At 36.5% G+C, this 21,099-nt stretch overlaps 1 protein-coding gene across 2 annotated transcripts in view; it reads right to left on the reverse strand.

Annotated features, from left to right (window-relative positions):
* The window catches only part of RNGTT (RNA guanylyltransferase and 5'-phosphatase), a 170,244-nt gene that overhangs the window by 99,909 nt on the left and 49,236 nt on the right, over positions 1 to 21,099 (reverse strand). For both annotated transcript variants that reach the window (XM_064412633.1, XM_064412634.1), the window contains exon 11: positions 6,503 to 6,667. In XM_064412633.1, the coding sequence (XP_064268703.1) occupies positions 6,503 to 6,667 (165 nt within the window). The remainder of the gene's footprint in view (positions 1 to 6,502; positions 6,668 to 21,099) is intronic.

Consider the following 21,099-nt stretch of genomic DNA (forward strand, 5'->3'; position numbering starts at 1 on the left):
AAATCATGGATAGGTCTGTTTTAAATAAGTCAGATAATTGAGGATTTTATTGTATTAAGCATTTCTAATAAGACTTGTCAAGAAAGATGAAACTGTATACACAACAACTGAGTCAGGTACAAAACTTATATACAAGAACATAATGTTTTCATACATTTACTGTTACAATTTCTGATTAAAACTGGGCTAATATTTTATACTGGGCCTGAAGCATTGATTTTAACACCAAAATTAAGGTTTAACTTTATATTCTGGATGTTTAAAAAAATCGGATTCTACTGCTATGCAATGGCACTCGAGGGCTTTATTTGCTACAAAGTTGAAATTAAAACTGTAAAGCCGTAATAGTAAAATGCTAAGATTTTGTAATTTATTTTAAAGATTAATTTTGTTCAAGACCTGGTTTTGGGGTTTTTCTCAATATTGAGCATATTACAAGAAAAGAAACAGCTAGCAGTGATGTCCTATAATCTTGCATAATAATAAATTGCTTTAAATTTCACCCCCATCTTTACAATTTTCTTTGTGCTTTTATTCATTTTATCCAAATTAAGTGCATGTCTCTTGAATATCATTCCAATAGGAGAAGGCTGATGGCTTCCCTGTGGAGCTGCATTGCCAGAAGGCAGTTTGGAAAGTGACAGCCTGTGAAGTGGCACAATGGACAATATTAAACAGTTGCCCCTCAATTAATGAGTGGAGTGACCCACTTAGTCACCACAGCTGAGTCTTCTAACTAATTCAGAAGATATAAAATATACAATTCAATTGTCCACACTGGCATACCAATTGATAGTTAGGTCCAAACAGATTTGCATTTCTCTGGTTTGGTAATACACCATAAAACTGAAAGAAGAAATCATTGTTAAAGACACTTTTCCCACTTCAAAAGGTATTTCCACTGTACAAAACACAGAAGAAATAATTTACAAAAATGTTAGAATGTTCAAATCTAATGTTAAAGTGTTAAAAGCTAAGCTGAATATGTACTGTCCTGATGTTTAAACTCACAGTGTACGCCAAGTAGAACATTTTATCCATACAGCTTTATTCTTCCACTAGTTTCAATGCTTTTTTTCTCTCACACGATAGTTTGACAAGTTCAGAATTTAATTACATGTTCCGTATGTGAATCATTCTACATTAATTTAATTTGAACCACTAGCATTATCTAACATGGGCCACAAGTTATGAAAATAATCGTTCACAGAAATATCCAAGACTGTTTGTTTTAACTTCAGTAGATCACTTTCTGAAAAATGTGAAATGTAACTAATGTGTGAATAATTTCTCAAACAAAAAGAAAAATACTTCTTTCCTAACCAAAACACTACTGTGCTGAAATATTATACTTGACTTTCAACATCATAAATAATAATAACCAAAAGCAAGTCACCTAATCCTCTTGTTTACTCCAGGAAACAAACAGATTCTTCTTCATGAATGGGTCTCCTTAAGTGACTCCAGCAAAGCCAGGAGGCTGAGAAGTTAGCCACAGCTGAGTCAGTGTTGCCCTAGCATGAGGGAACCCAAATCTAAGCAAGTAGCTGCTGCCTCCCTGTCCCACAGAAAGCCAAGGAACAGTCAGAGGCAGCTGGACACCCCACCAGCACTGGACCACAAAGCCTCTGCTACCCTCAACATCCCACTGACAGAAATTATGTGTATTCACACCACTGCAGTGCTGCAGCTGGCTGCAGGAAATAGCTGCAGTTCAAGCACTGAATTTCAAGTGGCAGTAACGTACATTCAGCTCAAGATCTGTAATTTAGTCACCTATTTCATCTTACCATTTACAAAGCTACCAGTTGGGCTGATTGGCTGTACTTACCTTTACAATTCATGTGGTAAAATAACTTTGAACAATCAGGCTGAAGTATTACATGCTGGGATATGAGCTGCCTAGTGAAGATTTCAAATTCCAGTATAAGGTAATGTGTCGGCAGCTTCTTATTCCCTATTTGTTTACCAAGTTCCTCAGGTCAATGATTATTTGTGTTTTCAGGAAAAAAAATGCCAAAAAGAAAATTTAAGTGAAGGTTACACCAGCAGAAAAGCATCTAAGGGTGGAATAAGGCAATACTGCTTTTACACCATTAAACTTTCCATTCTTGGGGAGATGGAACAGGACAAAGTGAGAAAGAAATGTAAGAAATAAAAACAAACAGAAACAAAATGGTAGAGGGGACATGGGTTAGAAGACAATTAAAAGGTGATTAGATGATAAATAGGCCAAAACCTTGGAATGGAACAGATGGAGTGAGGAATATGATGTAGGCCAGACATGAAGAATGGCTGCCAACTCTAGGTCTGTAAATGCAGGATTGAAAGGTGAGCTGATTAAACTACTCCTGAAGGCATAGAAAATCAAAACAAATATAAAAACAGAGGAAACAATTCTTCTTGGCAATAAAAAACCTCCAGATGGTAACATTCCCTCTCCATTGAGATGGGGAATTCAAGATCTTCAAAAAATAGAGTATTTGACACTTCTGCATCCGCCATTGTTGCCATGCAATTCTTCTGTCTTCGGTCCCATGACTGCAAAGCTTCTCCATGTGTTGTCTGTAGGCAACTTGGAGATGTAATACAGGGCCTTGTCATTTTCAGTCAGTTTTGGTTAACAGCTCTCTTGGCAGACACAGATGAGCAATGCCTGCATATTCTGCCCTTTATCAGGGCTCACTCTTTCAGGGCATGCAAATATAAGCTTACAGCTGCCTGCAAAATACATGAACATCAGCAATGTGTGCACTTAAACATTCTTCTGCATCACCAGAAGTCCACAGGCGCTTTATTTTCCAAAGCAAACCATCTCAACAGGAGCTATACCTTTATTGGTATACTCAAAACATTCCACCTCTCCTGACTACAACAAAAGCAGTTTTAAAAAGCAAAAAAAAAAAGAAATCCAAATGTCAAATAAACCAAGAGAACAAAGTAAGTCACCTGTCAGTTCACAGATTTGACTGAAAATTTTTAAAAGGATCCTAGACCATTTAATCTTCTAGCAGAGATTACCTTCCCTCTAATCCCTCTAGGACAAGCTGTCATTTTAAAACTAGATAATAGTCTAAGAACTGACAAGTCATTGACATACAGTGTGCTAACATTTGCAAAAGGTTGTTCGCTTGACCTGTACCATTGTTTAACCTTTAGCCCTTTTGTTCCATTGAGAGTGATGGGCAGAATTCTCTGTGGGATCACAGACTGCACAGAAAGGAACTTTTTTCCTACTCCTGCTAGACAGAATTTTCAAGAGACAATGGGCTTTAGTGATGGCATCCAGACTCAGACTGTCCACACAAAAAAACCTTGCAAGAGAACTGTGAATTGGTTTAAGCAAGGAAAGCCAAGAGCTGGACCATTTCCAAGAATATAATTATTTCTATGCACCTGTACTTCCTGCTGAATATAATGAAAATAAAGTCTTGCTGAAAAGCCTAAAATTCCTGTAAATACAAGGCCATGGTTCAAAGCCTAAGAGTATGAAGCATTTAAAACTCAGCTTCTTCCACTGGCTGCTGCAATCCCTACATAATGGGTGGGAGAATTTGACCATATCATCTCCTTGAATTCTGATGCAAACCAGTAAGTGCAAAGAAAGCATGATATGCAACAAAAGTGACCAGTCATGCAAGTGTAATAACAAACACCAAAAATTCAACTTTGCTCAAAAATATCTATGAGAACCTGAAAGTTACATTAAAAGGAAGTTCCCAGCTAACACTAAAATACTAATCTGTGTTTAATTGATTATAGAGGAAAAAAAAAACTTTAGTGATACTGCTTTCTTCATCAATATCAGAGTTCAACGAGGCAATATTTTAGAGACTCTGAGAATATACAACCTGCTCTCCAGTGACTGTTTGTTTCTTTTCTCTTACGACTAAAATTCAGTCTTACAAAAAATAAAATCCATCCAAACATCTTAAAATAACACTGAAGGCAATATTATAAAGACACAGCCCTTATTTCCAAAATCCAAAACTAAATCTCAAGACACAACTACAAACCCTGCCATACTTTATAACTGCACTTTAAAAGTGCATTTCATTTCACAGTAAATTGATTTCCAGATTTAAAAAAAAAAAATCAGTCAGTACCTAACTCTGGTATTAAAGTTGCAAATCCATAACTCAAAGACCATTTTCATTAGTGGATGTATTACATAACACAGCACAAAGTTTACTGCTGTTTCAAGTAATTACTTCCACTTTTTCACTGAAAATAACTAAGTCTACATGGAAAACATTCTCTTTTTTTCTGGTATAATTAAAAGTTTTAGCCACTTTTTCTGCTATTAAATATAGCAGTGAGGCTCCTGGCCTTTTGAGTAATCTTCCTATAGTCCACACAATCTAACACACATTTACTGATACATTAGTTTTAATAAAAAGAATGGAATGATGGAGGGAAGCTGTGAAAAAGAGGTCTAGAGCATTCTCTTGTGAAGTTCAAACTGCATCCCAAGAACATGTTTCAAAAATTAAAGCTTCTCAAAACAAAAATAAGATGTGATGAAGTACATTTGATTCTTTTCTTGATCCTGAGCAAACCCCAGCTACACTAAAAAAAAAAAAAAAAAAAAAAAAAAAAAAAAAAAAAAAAAGAAAAAACAACCCCAAGCAACTCCAAGACTCCAAATTATACTCTAAAAGTTTTGATGAAACCCATTCGGACAAGGTATGGGTTGTCCACTTTTTCAGTCCTGAATATGCTGCTGCAATCAGAGAGCCATCTTATCTGTGACCAAGGACTGCTACTTCCTTGATCTTTTAAAACAACAAGCCTTTGGAGGGGACTTAAGAAGCCACATCTTCTCTCAGTGAAATACACTGGGAGGAAAGTAGGGAAGAAACCCAGGCTTAAAAATATCACAGCTTTTCTGAGACCACTCAAGGGTGCAAATCTTTAAGGATCTTGTGGTGGTTTTACCCCAGCCAGCTACTAAGCACCACAAAGCTGCGCATTATAGTCAAGAAAGGAAGGATCCTGTTAGATCCTTTCTAGATATGAGAGGATCCAACTCTTCTTGGAAAAGAAAATAAGAACATCTAATTGAACATAAGGAGAAGATCTGCCTAAGCAGGTCTCACTTTTCATCCCCTTTAGGATCCATTCAGCAGCACCTCTCTCTGGAGAGGCATTGATGCATATGAAGAGATTTAGAGGATAGAAGGAATTCCTTGTCTTCCTGCAGACCTTGCTGTCATGCACATAGAGTTGGCAAACTCTCTCAAGACATTCACCACTGATGCAAGAGGAAGTCTGCTTGCTTTTTCAGCTATACTGATGAGGTATTCATCATTATGTTTGTTGCTATAGTAGCAGAGATGACTAAACAAAAATAGGATAAAGATCCTTTGGGCAAAACAATACTATTTTTAAATAGTCTTTTTTCAGAATAAGGCGATGCTTCAATAGACTGGACTACTGTTTATAGTCTATTCTGACCATACATAATGAAAAATTGACAAATTTATGATGAATATGAAAATGCAACGCTTTTTTCATTACACTAAGGAAGTGTTACAGGAATCATACTCATCAAGTTCACAGAAGTAATGAAGTGAAAAGGTATTTTGAGGTAAGTAAGAGCAACAATAATTCCTACTTTATATATTGATCTTTTGAGAAAATATTTTGTGAACAGTATTCTTTTAGCAGATATAGATTTAAAATCCATTTTGAACCAATAATTATTTCTCTTAAGTGTTTAGCAATATTGCCTTAGATAAAATTCCACATCAATACTGGTACTGCAACTTAAAACTCCTTACAGTTATCGTAAGGCATACAAACAATTCTCAAATATTGACATAAAACTTCTTGCTTATTGAGAACAATTATCAGACTTCAAGCCTCCTAAGAAGCTTTCTGTTGTAAGAGTAGTAAAAATAACATATTTCACTCCGTAAGGCTGATTTAAATGAGGACAAAAATACCCTATCATGTACATTGTACAAAAAGAAAAACGTGTAACCTTAACTCCAAAATGTAGAAGGCTTCAGAGCCTGTCATGATCGACACTTAAAACACCTACCTCAAACTAACCAAAAAAAAAATCCAAGGAAAAAATACCAAAGAAGCCATACACCAACCCCAAATATCCCAATAAATAAAAAGTGTATAGATACTCATATCTCAAAGATGCTTTTAAGGTGGTGTTAACACATTAGGGTAAAAAACTGTTGACTGAACTGCATTTGAAACACAATCATCTCACATGCAGATTGCAATGTCCTTAAAGTTTTATCTGGTACTTCAGATTTATTGATATCTTCAAAAACTGTCTTCTAAAATCCTGAGATTAAGTAACAAAAAAACCACCATTTTTCAGAACATCCCAACTGCCAGTCACTCCACAACAATTGCTGAGCATTTGGTTAGCAGAGGAACTCACTGGAAGACACAAGAACAATGCTGAGGGAAAACCTATACCTACCACTGTTGTACAGCCTCCAGTACCACAACATAAAACAACTGAAATCAAGCTTACCTTTCTGGAAGTGTAGATGTCAAAAAATGGTTTGTTTCGAACACTGAATGGTTCCTGAGCTTTGTCAATGAGACCACTTTTCATCTTTTCATGTCGTGGAAATATAATCTCTTTCTCTATACATGCAAGTCGAACATTAAAATCGCAGTCTCCAACAGGCTGTCCCTGCCAAGTTACAAAAGTCAGTATTAAAATCAAACACCAAATTATTTGAACCATGTAAGTTTTCCTAACACTATATTTAGAATACTACAGATACATAGAAGTATTATCAAGGTACTAAATTTTTCCCAAATGTGTGGTTTTTCAAGCATTTTTTCCTCAGGCTGTAAGAGGTTTAACCTAATCAAAGTTCACAGAAAGCTAGAAACCTGTAATATGCATTCAAGCATACATGAATTAAACACTTAAATACCTTTAAAGTTAAGTAAAATAATTTAAATACTCCCTAATTATGGCTTTTATATGGCAGCTATACTTCTCCACATAGCTTTCCTCTGAAATCATTTAGATCATTTTGTTCACAATACTTTTAATGACAAAGCATTTACACATTTAAGTGAACTCCTTGCTCGAATGCAGTATATTGATGCCTTGAAAGAAACATTAATTAACGTTCATTTTTCTGTCACAGAAAAAAGAAAAATAGGTGCAGTTGGAAAATGTGCCAATAAACAATGGCTACAAAAAACTGCAAGATATTTGATGGCTCAGTAACAAAAAGGCAGTAAAACCCTTCGCTAAGCCTCAGCAGCATGCCCTGACCTTTCAAGATCTGAAATAAACCAGCAGCTTTACATTGCTCTTTCTACATTTGGTGCATTGCACCAGATCAGTATGAGCATTGAAAATGCACATTTGTCAGATTAGTAACGGCTTGTAATGGAGGTCATTATATTTTGAGCATTTGATGGTGAGGAAAACACGCTATGGATATCACTAGAACAAAACAAGCAACTGTCAACTAATAAATTCTAAAGCTCATTTCAATTATAGATGTCACTTTCACAGCAATGAGACACAAAAGTCATAGATTTGCACTGCTACAAGTGTGATTAAGCACAGAAAGTTATCCACATGAGATCATCCCTCATTTTGCCACCCCTTTCACACAAGAAAATAATTTTCAAAACCCATTCCTTTCATGGCCTGCAGAGAATAAGCTCACAGAGCTTTCTCTTGCAAACAAGAATTCTTCAAAAATTGAAAGCATTGAGCAAAGGAAATTGGGAAGACATGGGACTCAAATCATCAGTGGCAGCAGTACAGCTGAGCAGAAGAACTGGCTAGCAGGTACCTCCTGTACTACAGGCAACTTGAAGGAAAAAAGCACTGCTCCAACATGCATCAGAAAAATCTGAACTAGTCAATTGGAAAGAAGGCCAAAGGAAAAATGGCAAAATTACATTCTGATGAGGCATACAAAGGTAAGAGAGCAAGTAGCATCTAAACAGGTATCTCAATTAGGAGAAAAACAGAGTGCCTGTTTTAAATAACATTAATTTAATCAGTTCTTTCCAAAGTCATATTGGCTTTCACCAAATCCTTTGACATTTCATACTCCCAAAGTGGCATTAAGCTTGTCTTATATTTTTTTGCTAGCATTAGAACCTACTAGACCTCTATCATAAGTCCTCAGCTGTTCATGGCAAGAGCTTTAAGAATTATGTATTGCTCCCATACCACATGTAACTCACAACCACTTTCTTTTAGGACTCTGCTTCAGTCTACACAAGAGCAGGCAGCACAGCCACCACCATTCTGTGGGGAACCACATCTTATACAAGGCCTGTGGCAGACACCACGGGTGAAATGTCTCCTAATCTCTGTTCACTCATCCATGCTCATGAAGAAGAAAGCTTAGCTGGCTTTTAATATTGCCTTCAGTGTTGTCCTCCGTTCAAACATGAAGGTGTTATCAGTAAAGAGCCATTCAAATGAATAGAAAATTAAGAGTATGGAAAAATCCAAGGGGCAGGAGAGTAGTTCACTCTTTATTCATTTCTCACAGAATACAGATGCACAATCTACAGATTTTAAGTGTCACAGACAAAATGTTGGAAAATCAATCTTTCCTTCCTTCTTTTTTTCCTTCCTTTCTTCCTGCCCCTATGTATAGCATACCTGGGTACTCATCTATACAGTGACTGAGCTTGCCCTGGTTTGTACATGTAATTAAAACACAGAAAACACATCTCAACCCCTGTAACAATGGACTGAAGAACTGATTGAAGAATTCTTTCCTAGGAGATGTGTATATATATATTTTTTATCACTTCAAAGAACCCCATAATTCTCTAGGTAGATTTCAGCAAGATCCAGTGCACATGCTCTCTTCCCTATAGTATCTTCTCCGCTCAGCCACATTTTATTAGTAGGTCTGAAAGAGCAAATTAACTAATTAATATTTCATACATTTGAGCTTCCAATAAGCCATTAAGCAGTTAGGTTATTTAGAAAGCTTTTTTACAATGACTCCTTCAAAAATGGTTTTGTGATTTATATTTCCATCCATAAACAGTTAAATTAAAAGCTGAAGCAACTTCATATGCACCATAAACCAGCTGAATCACTTTCTTTTCCTTAAAATATTCCTTTCACCTTTCTCGTTTACTTGGAACTAATTATTTCCTACAGTTCTGCCAATCATATATTTCTATTTTAAAGCTAGTTAAGTAGAAGGGTATATTACAACTAGGTTCCATCAAATAAAGGTCAAAGCTGGGCTGACATAAGATCACATGAGAAAGGAAAACACAGACAACGCTGCCAAGCTACTTCTTCATCAGACTAGTAAACTAAGAAGGCAAACAGTATTTCATTACGAAAGCACAGGACATTAGCAATAAGAGAACTAACACATAATTGAATTTAAATCAAGGACATACTGAATAAAAGTAATATTGTAGGAGAGTGGCTCTTCCTTTATTATTAGACATAATTACAAAAAAATGTTGCTAATATAGAACATGTTTACCCCAGACATAGCCAAAATCTTGAAGTGATAAAATCCTTAGCTTTTATCAAATAAGTAGGAGGGTAATGTAGGCTACAATAAATAATTCAGAGACCTTGACAAAATCAGGAAGAGATTATATAGTGTATAAAGCACACATTTAATAATTGTCAAAAACCAAGACATATATAGTCTAAACCCAGGCATTAAGAGCATGTTTTAGGCAATACAGATGTTTTACTAATTTAAGCGTTCAGATAATTAAGATCTTATTCCAATATGTTGGTTTTTACTTGTCTGAGAAGGATGAGGGTCACTATTGCTTGACAACATAATTACTGAAGTACATTAAATAATAATTCCTGTTCCAGATATTTTTAACCTAAAATAAGTGTGTTAGCAAAGGGTAAAACAAAATTAACAAGTAGCATGTATCTCCTACCTATGCTAGAAAGTTACACTTCCCTCTCACTGTAAATAAAATGTATCCTAAAGCAAAATATCATTTAGACAAGCCTTAAAAGAAGAGTCATCTGTTAAATCAACACCTCTTCCTCAAGCAGCTTTCTTCACCTGTTGAAACTCTGTGCATTGCACTAAGGTCACAACATGGAGTGGGCTTGCAAAATATAGTTTGGATGTTAAAACATCCCCCACACAACTTCAAAACATAAGATGAAATTTCTACTGAACTTTAAAATCCACCCAGGACTCAACATTTCTAAATTTAAACTCCAGTTATTTCAAATTAACTTCTCAACAGAAATCATATATAACAAGTCACATAAGAATCACAAAAAGAAATGGGTTTAAAAACACTGAAAAACAGGATCTGTAGCTCATTTAATATCCATTGTCTTGAGCAGATGGGGGAAGGTAATTTATTTGTTGGATGGAGATTACAAAAAAAAAAAAGAAAAAAATGCTACCACCAAAAGAAACCCACCTACCCAACAAGACCAGTCCCTCTAACAATGCTCCAAATGGGTGCCAGAAGACAGAATTTGGACAAGTGTCAGGCTGTGCTCCTGCCCTCTGCCCAGTTCACAGAGACATCAGTGTTGAAGTCAAAACCTCATGCTGCATCAGGTGAGGAACTCAAATCCCAGGTCTTTACATACAGCAGGATGGCAGGAGTGGCTGAGACAGGGATAAGAGGCTAACACAATTTCTGTTGCACACCCTGCCTCCCTCTCCACAAGGAGAAAGGTATCCCTGAGGATCTACCACCATCACCCTCCACATTTAAGTTTCCCTTCCCCTGTGCTTCTAAGGTTACTTTGTGGCCACAGCTCAGCAAATGCCATAAGCCTTACACAGAAAGTCCTTTACCTAGATGGATGCAGTGAACACACACAGGACCAAATTCCATAAAAGTACTTCATCTTTGATTTTGGTATTTATGTGGTTTTTTCCACAATGCAACTATAGTAAAAAGAAAAATAATGCCTGGGCCTCTGCACACAGCTGATAACCGGCATGGGCAGGATAAACTGAGAATATTTATTCTTTTCTTCCATGAGATATGGCTGAAGTGTATCCACCAGCAAAGCATGCTCCATTTGCTTCTCCAGAGCAGTACCTGAGACATGAATAATTCAGCACGCAGACACACATCCATGCACATCTTCACTTACTGCGCCAGAGCAGGACATATGTCACAACTGTCTTAGCTTTAATGATTTTGAGAGAAGAATAAAGAATAAGCTCAGCCTGATATTCTACCCGGTGTTTAACATTATTATTGACAATTCAAGGCACCCACAGCTGACATCTGTATTCCCAATGAAAGCCCATTATTAGTTTTCCCAACTTCTGAAGACCACAGAGTCTAATATTTTTAGTTTTATATTAATGATCTGGCACATGTTTCTTCTGACCATGGTTTTATAGAGCTGATTTTTTTGTACACATTCCTTTATACACAAACAATATAAAACTGCTGTTTGAGTTTCCAAACAAGATTATTACTACATTCAATGCCTGAAAGGCTTTTCTCATTTCCCATGAAGTTTTCTTTTTGAAGCAGAATTAAAAGTAAAGAATTAGAGAAAAGAAAAAATTTCTAGAAATACGACCCTTAAGTTCTTTATTTCTAAAAGGCAAAAGGCATTGCAATCAACAGAATCTAAAAATTCATTTTAAAATTTTGGCAGTTACCTAACTTTAAAATGTTGGGGGTTTTCTAACTTTTTTCACTCAAATATTCAAAACATGTATGACAAGGGCAAGCTATTCAGCAGTTTCAAAAGGTTTCTAAAGTTTAGCTTAGCATCAACAAGGTACAGCATGTGAAGTACTGTTTCAATTGTAATAATACAACCACTGTGCTGCAGGAAAATTATTACAATTTGTATGTTGTTGTTTTGTACAATGGAATATTGCTCTGATTTACCACAGAACAAAAATGGTTTGAAGAATCAGGCCTACTAAAAATATTGTTTGAGACATATATTAAATTATTGGTATTTCCTTAAAAAATAATCACTGAAAATAAATTTTTAAATGTGCAAAGGAAAGAAGTTAGTAGCCAACAGATAACACCACAGTCTAACAGAATATACAAATATAGCTCCATGGGGTTTTTTTATTAGTAAACATAATTTGAACAAAACAGCGAGACTGTCAAAACTGTGACTAAATAGATATGACCAAAACAGAAAAAGTAGATTGTACTACAAACCTTGCTCTCTCCTTTACTTTTCTTAGATTGCTCAAAATTTAAAATAAATTCACAATAAAAACCATAAAACTCTGTAATTGCAACTGGATGATAAATTTGCATCACCACTACAAAGATAACATATACAAAGCAGAATATTTACAATCAATTGAAATGACTGAATTATGATTGTCATCACCAACACTGGGCAATAAGAACACCGAATTATGGAAATAGGCATCTAGCACAGATTAACACATAAGCCCTCCCTTTTGAAAACAAAGCTCCAGTTAAGACACTGAAAGCTTAGTAGAGGCTATATTCAGAGAACAGACAACTCAGTCAAATTCACTGACTGCATGTACAGTGACTTCATTTAGAAATCCTTCTGAGCCCTCAAAACCAGAACTCAATAAGGGGATTTTACTGGGATGTAAATTATTTAACAAAAAGGAATCCTGTTCTGTCTAGACTGGCTGCCTTCCCTCAGGTAATTTGAGTGGATGAACTTCCTACTTCAATTACAGAAGGAAAAGTCATAGTTCTAAAAAACCCCTAATTATAAAATAGATGTGTCATTATCACCATGGGATATTTACACACAAAAAGATTGCATATGGGAATATAAGTTTTAATAATTTATTTTATACTGAATTTAGGCTATCTTCAAAGTCAAACACAGGATTTTACTGCTTCAGTTTTTTCTAATTATTTTTCCTAGTGCTTGTGTTACATGTAGTATGGAGGTATTCTTACCTTAATTGGACCACCTAGTATGTGTTGCAGTCAATATTTTCTCTTTCTACTTCTACTCTCCTCACTTTCTACCTTTCCATCTATTCACAATGACTCTTCATAGGAATAGCTGTTGCTGGGTTTTCAGACTGCTGTCTTTATGATAAGGAATTATCACTGCAGTAAATTAAAGAACTGTGGGAAAATTCCTTCATCTTAAAAACATTATTCAAGCTATTTCATACTTGAAAAGATTGTGACACTAGTGTTTTTAGAATATAAATCACTTCATGGTCTTTCAAATAAGACTGTCTAGTACAGTTAGTATGAAGTCTTGTAAAAACTAGAAATGAGGGGGGAAATAGTAGTAGCAATCAGCACTTATTCACAACGACTATCTTAGAAAAGGAACCACCTACATTGCCTAAACCATGATAGAACTAAAAATTAAGTATCAGCTTGTAACACCTGAAGACTTGCAAATATCTATCATTTCAGTACACAATCTGTCTTTAGATATCTAGTTCATTGTGTACATGGTTAGCTTATGAGTAAGAAACACTGAAAATGTAATACTTGTTACACTGAATAATACACTGAAATGTACTCTTGTTTCAAGAGAAAGTGGTATTCTATTTCTTTTAAACAAGAGAAATATTTTTAAAAGCACGGAAATACAGCATTCACATTCTCTCCTAGATCATAACAGTCAGTCAGGCTATTCAAACACGTTAGAATCATAGAATGGTGTGGGTTTGAAGGGACATTAGAGATCATCCAGTTCCATCCCTGGCCATGGGCTGGGACAGTTTTCACTAGACCAGGTGCCTCAAAGCTCCATCCAGCCTGGCCCTGAACACTTCTAGGGATGGGGTATCCACAACTTCTCTGGGCAACCTGCTCCAGTGCCTCACAAAGCTCACAGTGAAAAATTTCTTCCTGCTGTCTCATCTAAACCTGCCCACTTCCAGTTTAAATCCATTCCCCATTGTTCTGTCACTACAGGCCCTTGTGGAAAGTCCCTCTCCTCTGTTCTAGGCTCCCTTCAGGTAACTGGAAGGCTGCAATAATGCCTCCCCTAAGCCTTTTCGTTTCCAGACTGAATAATCCAAATTCTCTCCCAGTTAGGCATGAAAAAGAAAATCCTAGTGAGATCCTGCTTTCAACCTTCATAAAACCAATCCTGAAATATACAGTTATTATATTTGCTAGATCCTTCTGATTAACTTTGACTATTTCTTTTTCTTTACTTCTTTTCCCCTAGAAACAGGAAAAAGATGGGAAGAGACAGGGAGAAATCTGAAAAAAATTGAAATATTTTTACTAGATTAATTGTAAAAAAGGGGTAATTAAAACTAAGTTAGGGAAATAAAACATTACAACATTGGAACACTCTCACTGCTTCCATATGACATTTCCCCAATACTCTATTTTGCCTACAGATTTTTGTTTTGAAATATGTCAGACAAGAAAAGCCGTGTTTAAGACTTCATTCCCAGTACTTAGAAAACTGGACATGATAATGCAACTGGAAAATCTGCCCCACTGTAAAGTTTTTCACACCTTCCACTTCAGCTGTGATTACTGCCACATTTTTGAGAGATCTGAATATTTGCTTGAGACAGAAGCTGGATTTAAGTCCACTTGGCAGTACCTATGGGAATGACTGTCATAAACTGTGAACTGAATGAGACAGTTTTTCTATTTAATTGTAAGTTTCTGTAGTGTAAGAAGAAAAAAAAAATACTGCAGATAAAAAGTGGGGGGTTTTAAAGGTTTGAATCATGAGAAGCAGAAAATTGTTTAACAAAGATACTGAGAAAAGCTCTTTAAGGAAACTTCCTAAGAACAAAAATATTGGCTTTGGACTCTAAATTGTATTTCAGGTTTAAAATATCTCAGTTATTTTTATTTACAACCCAACTTAAACTTTCAGGTGTGACTTTGTATTTTTTTATAGCAAGTTTCATGGTTTGCTGAAAAAGTATCACATCAGGGTAAGCAAGTAAGAATACAGACACAAAGACACAAACACCTGAAAAAATATAAAGGATTTAGTACCATGGTAAAGCTACTCTTGGAGAGCTACTTGTCCTGTATCAATCTCCCAAGAGCAACACTGTGTCTCTTCCCCTGACAATTAGTGATAATCTGCCATTCAAAAAAGTTTCTGGTGAGACATGCTTCATGTTGAGGTATAAGAACACTTATACTCTGAGAATAAAACAGGCGTGATAAAATTTAATTAACTCCCGTTCACTTTTGTATAATACTTTATTAAGCCTTATTTTGGAAAATATGGAAAACAAACCACCTTCACTGTGATCCATAGTGCTCCCTGGGTTGGGAAAAGGAGGATAAAAATAATAGATGTAAGGGAAAAAAATAAATAAATGGGGTTTGTTGGTTTTTTTTTTCACACAATCTAACCAGCAAGTAAAACAGTCAAGCCTCAAGCTAATTACAACACTAGAGAATGCTCCTCAACAACAAGAAGCTTGTTAGATAAAAAATAAGAGCATGAAAACAGCAACTACATCCTGGTCAGCATGTACTAATTATCACTTTTCAACAACAATCTAAATTTCGCATGCATCACAGCAAAGGAGATTTTTTTTTTTAAAGGGATGCAAAAATGAAATAAAATGCTACTTTTCAGTTGCTGTGCACTTTACTGAAATACAAGGACTAACAGTGAAGCAAGCACAAGGCAGCTGTCTGAAAGTTTACCAAAGAAATAAAATTTTCAAATTGTGGTGTTCAGCTGTACAAGTCAGGTTTTTAATGACAGATGAAAGGTGATCAACAGGGAAGGGGAATAAGGCAAGAAAGACTAAAATGACAACTAGCTACAATACATCAATCCCACTTCACAGATCCAAAAGCTTCTGCAGCATCACTCCCTTACTCTATTGATTCTCCATCCTATAAGCCAACATTTGCTGCTCTTCCTATACTGTAATGCTGCCCTTTTGTAATTTCAGAATACTCAAATGCATTATCTGACCAGGCTGCCCTTGCTCTCAATAAACAGCACCATAAAAACTGGAGGAGGAAGAAAAAGCAAACTTAATGCACTTCTCCCAGACTGAATAGCAGAAAGCAAAGCAAGACAGAACTGAGTGGATGGTCTGTATTTCATTTACCTGACAGCCCTGAGCCATGAAGGAATGAGGTGATACATATTGAGAACATAACACAGCACGAGCACCAGTACAAGCATTTGGATGTTTCTTAGATAAGTATTCACAAGAAATAATCTAAAGGGTGCAAGAGCAAACATACCCATAGCACACTTACTCTCCAGAGTGCTATTAGTACTGTTAGAAACAAAAGCATTTCAAATCTGTATTTTCAGATTATACCATTTGAAAAGAATTCAGCATTGAAATTAAGGGCAGAAGGGTGACTGGCAGCCAGGTGCATTTGTAACAGAAGAGATGCAATTAAACACTTGCATCTATGAATTGTGCCCTCAAAGCTTTCACAGCACAACTTTAAGATAAGGTTAATAGGCTAATAAGTGAAAGACAGCCTGGACTGCGAGTCTTACATTGCTTTAAAATGAGATTTGCAACAGAAAAGCCAGACATGGTAATGTTTTACACGGATTGAAAACAAACACTTTTCATGCATTAATTCGATGAGCACATTAGCTGTGGGCAGGATTTAGGCCAGCATATCTGTTTACCATGACAAATTTTATCAATAGCAACAGCATTACTACACATAATGACAACCAAAGAAATCTTGATCTTGAGTCAATGCACAAAGTATTAGCAAATTTAATCAAAATTCTATCTCCTTTCTAAGCATTTAAATAATTATTCTTTTTCAAGCATTCAGTCTATTCTTACCATTGCAATCTGGTCTCACAAAAACTTGGCTGGAGTTTAAAAATTTAAAGGCCAGGGTTAGAAAAGAAAAGTTGTACTCATTTTCAGCATCTTTGCTAAGAATGCATTAATTAGATCCTACATCATGCCAGTGTTACCGTTTGTTACTTAACTAAGGAAAAAAATAGTTGCTTAAGTTTAGTGTCCATACATTTACAAGTAGCTACTGAATATTATCTAAGAAAAAGCTTCTCAAAACAAGGTTTTTCAGGAAGAGCTGTCTCCAAGATAACAGAAGAATGAAGACACATTCTTTTATGGACTGTTTCAGATGAAAAGGGATTTGGATTTGCCTGCATTTGCTTCTGGGGCTATTAATTATTCCACTGTCACCTTCCTCTGTTATATTAGAATTATCCACCAAATTATCTATCAAGTTTGAAATTGTAGCTATACAGCTGCAGTTACTATAATGATGAACTCAACCACATACAGACACAAATCAAGAAGCTGAAAAGCAACACGCACTGCAGGGATTTAGCTCTGTACTCATTAAGACTAAACACCATAAGGAGTGTTGGGTCCCATTAGCCTTTTATGTTCAGAGGAATATGAAAAATCCAGATTTCTTGTGTGTGGAGCTCACAAAGGTCGAAAGGCATGCTTATTTCACTAGGATACAGCTTTCTTTCTATGAATTTGATTTTAGCAGCTGAGATGAAAGGAGCAAGACAGCAATGTCACATTTTGAGGTGCTATTAATAACAATCAATGCCATGCTTCAGACAGAAGAAAATTACAATAAAAATCTTTTTAAATCTGAAGAATCATTTGTTTTTCTTGACATAAGCATCTCTTGCAACAAAATAGCATGTGTTACAAGCTTTTAGAAAGTAGATGTCACAGAAAGAGTAACGAAAAGAAATAGTCAAAGGGTTCCATCAGCATCCTTGAAGACAGAGTTTCGCAGCAGCTATATACAGTAAGCACCAGAATTCAATACAAAACTTATCATGGAAAGAGACAACCAAACCAACTGACATGTTTTGCTCAAGAGCTCAAGTATAGGTTTCTGCCAATCACTGAAACTCAATTTTTATGGTTTCCTTCCTCCTAAGACTTTCCTGTATAGACATCTAGAGCCAAATACACACTATGCATGTCAATCAGTCTATTCTCTTCCTTCCCTTTGTTTCTTTATAGAATGCTGCTATAGTTTATTTCTGACACACTACAGCAAAATCAGAAAGTAAATAACAATAAGCCTCACCGTTAACAACATGGATTGAAATCTGTAACAGGTGCTTATCCACTCACTTTCTCTGCATTATGAATGCAATATTTCAGAAGGAATATTCTGACAAAGCCAGAAAACTGCAATGCTTAGCTAGCAAAATAGGTGAAGCATTTGAGAACAAGCTCAGCTAAAAATATCTTAGTTTATGAGACCTGACTAAAAGATGAGGTTTGCCTGAGCAAAGGTGCTTATCAATGGGGTTTGAATGTGCATGTCCCCATCTGCAAAGCTGCATGTCCCAGAGCAGAGTAAGCGGAGTCCGGTGGAGGGTGAGCCAGGGGACATGCTGCAAATCTTGTAACTCATGATGGACAGCAATACTCCATCATTCACCTTCAAGACTCAACTGCTTTCCAGATCAAACCGCCAAATTCCAGAGCAATCTCTGTTTTGGGGAATTTTTGGAGTGAGGAGTTGTTTGTTTGGAAGGCAGGGGGGAATGTTCTGGTTTTGAACAGGACCAATCCTTCATGTAATTATTTTATTTGAAGATCTGCTAAAAGAATTAACAAGACCTAACTTACACAACTTAAATAGGAACAGACTGACTCTTTCTTGCCATTTACAAGTTATATTACGTTTACCTCTCTTGGTGATAAAATTCTGTTGATCGTTTCTTGCCAAGCCAAACATCCTTGGGTGCCCATTTTTATAATTACACTTCTAAAATTAACCTAAAAACAGCTGTGCTTTTTAATCTTTATAGTAGGGCCACTGTTAATGACTTCTTGCAGCTAAAGCCCTGCTTGTACTCATACTGATAACATTATCTTAATTCGCCCTTGACTTTAAAAAAGTATTACGTGGTAACCAGCTCCTCTTCTCATTCCCACAGCACTTAAAAAAACAAACAAAACCAAACACTGCTCAAAAGCAGACTTTTCCTAAACATCTACAATCCTCTGGAAAGCTACTGATCATTTTTTTCTGTTTGCCAAGTGGGATTCACCATGTGAAGTCTGGACACTTCACTACAAATGAGGGATTCCTCCCCTTCCACCACAAAACAAAGCTTAACCAAAATAATTATGAGTTTTGAAAAGTGTAATTTTGCTAATATATGCATATCCCAAACTGACTGACTGTACACTTCTAACATCACCTGTTTACTTCAAAGGAAATGTAACAGCAATGAAAGGCAGATTGGACTCAAAAGGAGAGCAGAGACAAGGCAAGGCATGAAGGTTAATAAACATGGAACCACAGGTGGAGCAGCATGTAAGAAAATGTAAAGAAAAAATGAGAACCCATGAGTGGGTATAGAAGACTGTTTTTCAGAAGAGTACATGGAAATCATGCTTAGGGAAAAGTCTTCATGGTAGGAGGGATCCAGGAAACTAACACCTACTTTTCAGAAAAGGCTAGAGAAAGGACATCCAGACACAGAATTAAAATGTGTTAACAAAAAACTTCTAGTCCTAATCTAACACATCTTCCCCACAAACTACTTCTTTTAAAAGCAGCTGTCCTAAGTCACAGTGTGACTATGCTTCCAAGAATACCTAAGTAATTTCTGGTGACTGGTACCATGCCTACACTTGCAATTCCCACTTACACTGAGTGACTGAGCTGAGTAGTACCTTACTCAAGACTGGAAGAGTCAGATGTAGTTTAGAAAGGCTGAAATGTCCTCTGGTTTACTAATACTGCTTTTGTCCTGTTAGGTGCACTGAAACAATAATTTTGTTTTTCCAGAAGCATTAACACCAGTGTTTTCTCCACGGGCTATTTTGACTAAATTTAACACATTGTTGTGGTTTAACTACAGTAGGTGCTAAGTCTTCCACAGCCACTCACTCCCCTGGAATAACATAGGGGGAAAGAATCAAAAGGGTGTAAGTGAGGAAACTCAGGGTTTGAGATTTAGAGAGTTTCAAAGCTATAGCAAAAGCTGCACATGCAAAAAAAAGGAAAACAAGGAAGCCATTCATCACTTCCATAAGCAGGCAGGTGTTCAGCCATCCTCAGGGCAGCAGGGCTCCATCACACGTAATGGTGACTTGGGAAGACAAACGCCACCATGACAAACACCCTTCTTCCCCAGCTTTATTGCACAGTACAACATCACACGACAAGGAATGTCCCTTTGGTCAGCTGTCCTGGCTGCGTCCCCATCCCTACTCACTGGTGCAGTAGGGTGAAACAGAAAAGGGCTTGAAGCTGTGCAAGGGCTTGAGTGCTGCTCAGCAGTAACAGAGAACATCCCTGTCTTATCAGCACTATTCCAAGCTGATTTACAAACTGATTCACAATACCATATGGACTACTGTTGCCATCTTGTTGCAAAGCTTTCATACCTTTTTGGTGATTTCTCATGGGCAGCTCCTCACAGCACTGACTCCTTCTTCTCCTCCTCCTCTGCACAGCCAACAAACTCCATCTTACATCTCCATCTCGACCAGCCAACCTACTCTTTTACAATACCCCTCCTAATTGGATCCAGCTATGGCCCATTAAGGGCAGGCTTGTTCTTCATTCTTGACAATTAGCACAGCTGTAACTCCTTAGGGGTGAGATTACCTTCACCACTACCTCTACTCTCCTACCTTCTATCTATCCACAGGCTACTATGAAGAAAACAACAACAACAAAAAAGTCTGTCAATTACTCCAGCAGGAGCCCCTTAGTGATATTCAAAACTTTAATGTATTTGAAATCTGGTCTTATAGAAAACAAGTTTCCTATTTCCAGTACTGTTTAACAGCTCTTTCTTGTGATCACAAAGATTTTATTCCTACACTCTATTCTCCTTTTCCACAACTTCTACAACATTTATTATTATTAATACATTATACATTTTCCCTATATAAAAATATATAACCCTTCTGTTGAGGACTTAGCAGAGGACCAGCTGCCCGGTTTCAAACAGAAATTTGAGAAGGAGATGACAGAGCAGCCTAACAAGTATACTGTGAAACTCTGCTAACAAACACACCTGGCTAACTCCTTCATCCCCTCTTGATTTCACTGCCTAAATAGCTCAAACATGCTCTAGAAATAGGAAATTTTCCAACAGCGTCTAGCAGACTATTTCAAATGGCCATTTTTTCTTGAGCAAGTAGAAATAAATCAACATGTATTGTAAGGCTGCTTTCAATCTAATTTCTGATG

This window comes from Passer domesticus, chromosome 3, assembly GCF_036417665.1.
Source record: "Passer domesticus isolate bPasDom1 chromosome 3, bPasDom1.hap1, whole genome shotgun sequence".
NCBI classification, from domain to species: Eukaryota; Metazoa; Chordata; class Aves; order Passeriformes; family Passeridae; genus Passer; species Passer domesticus.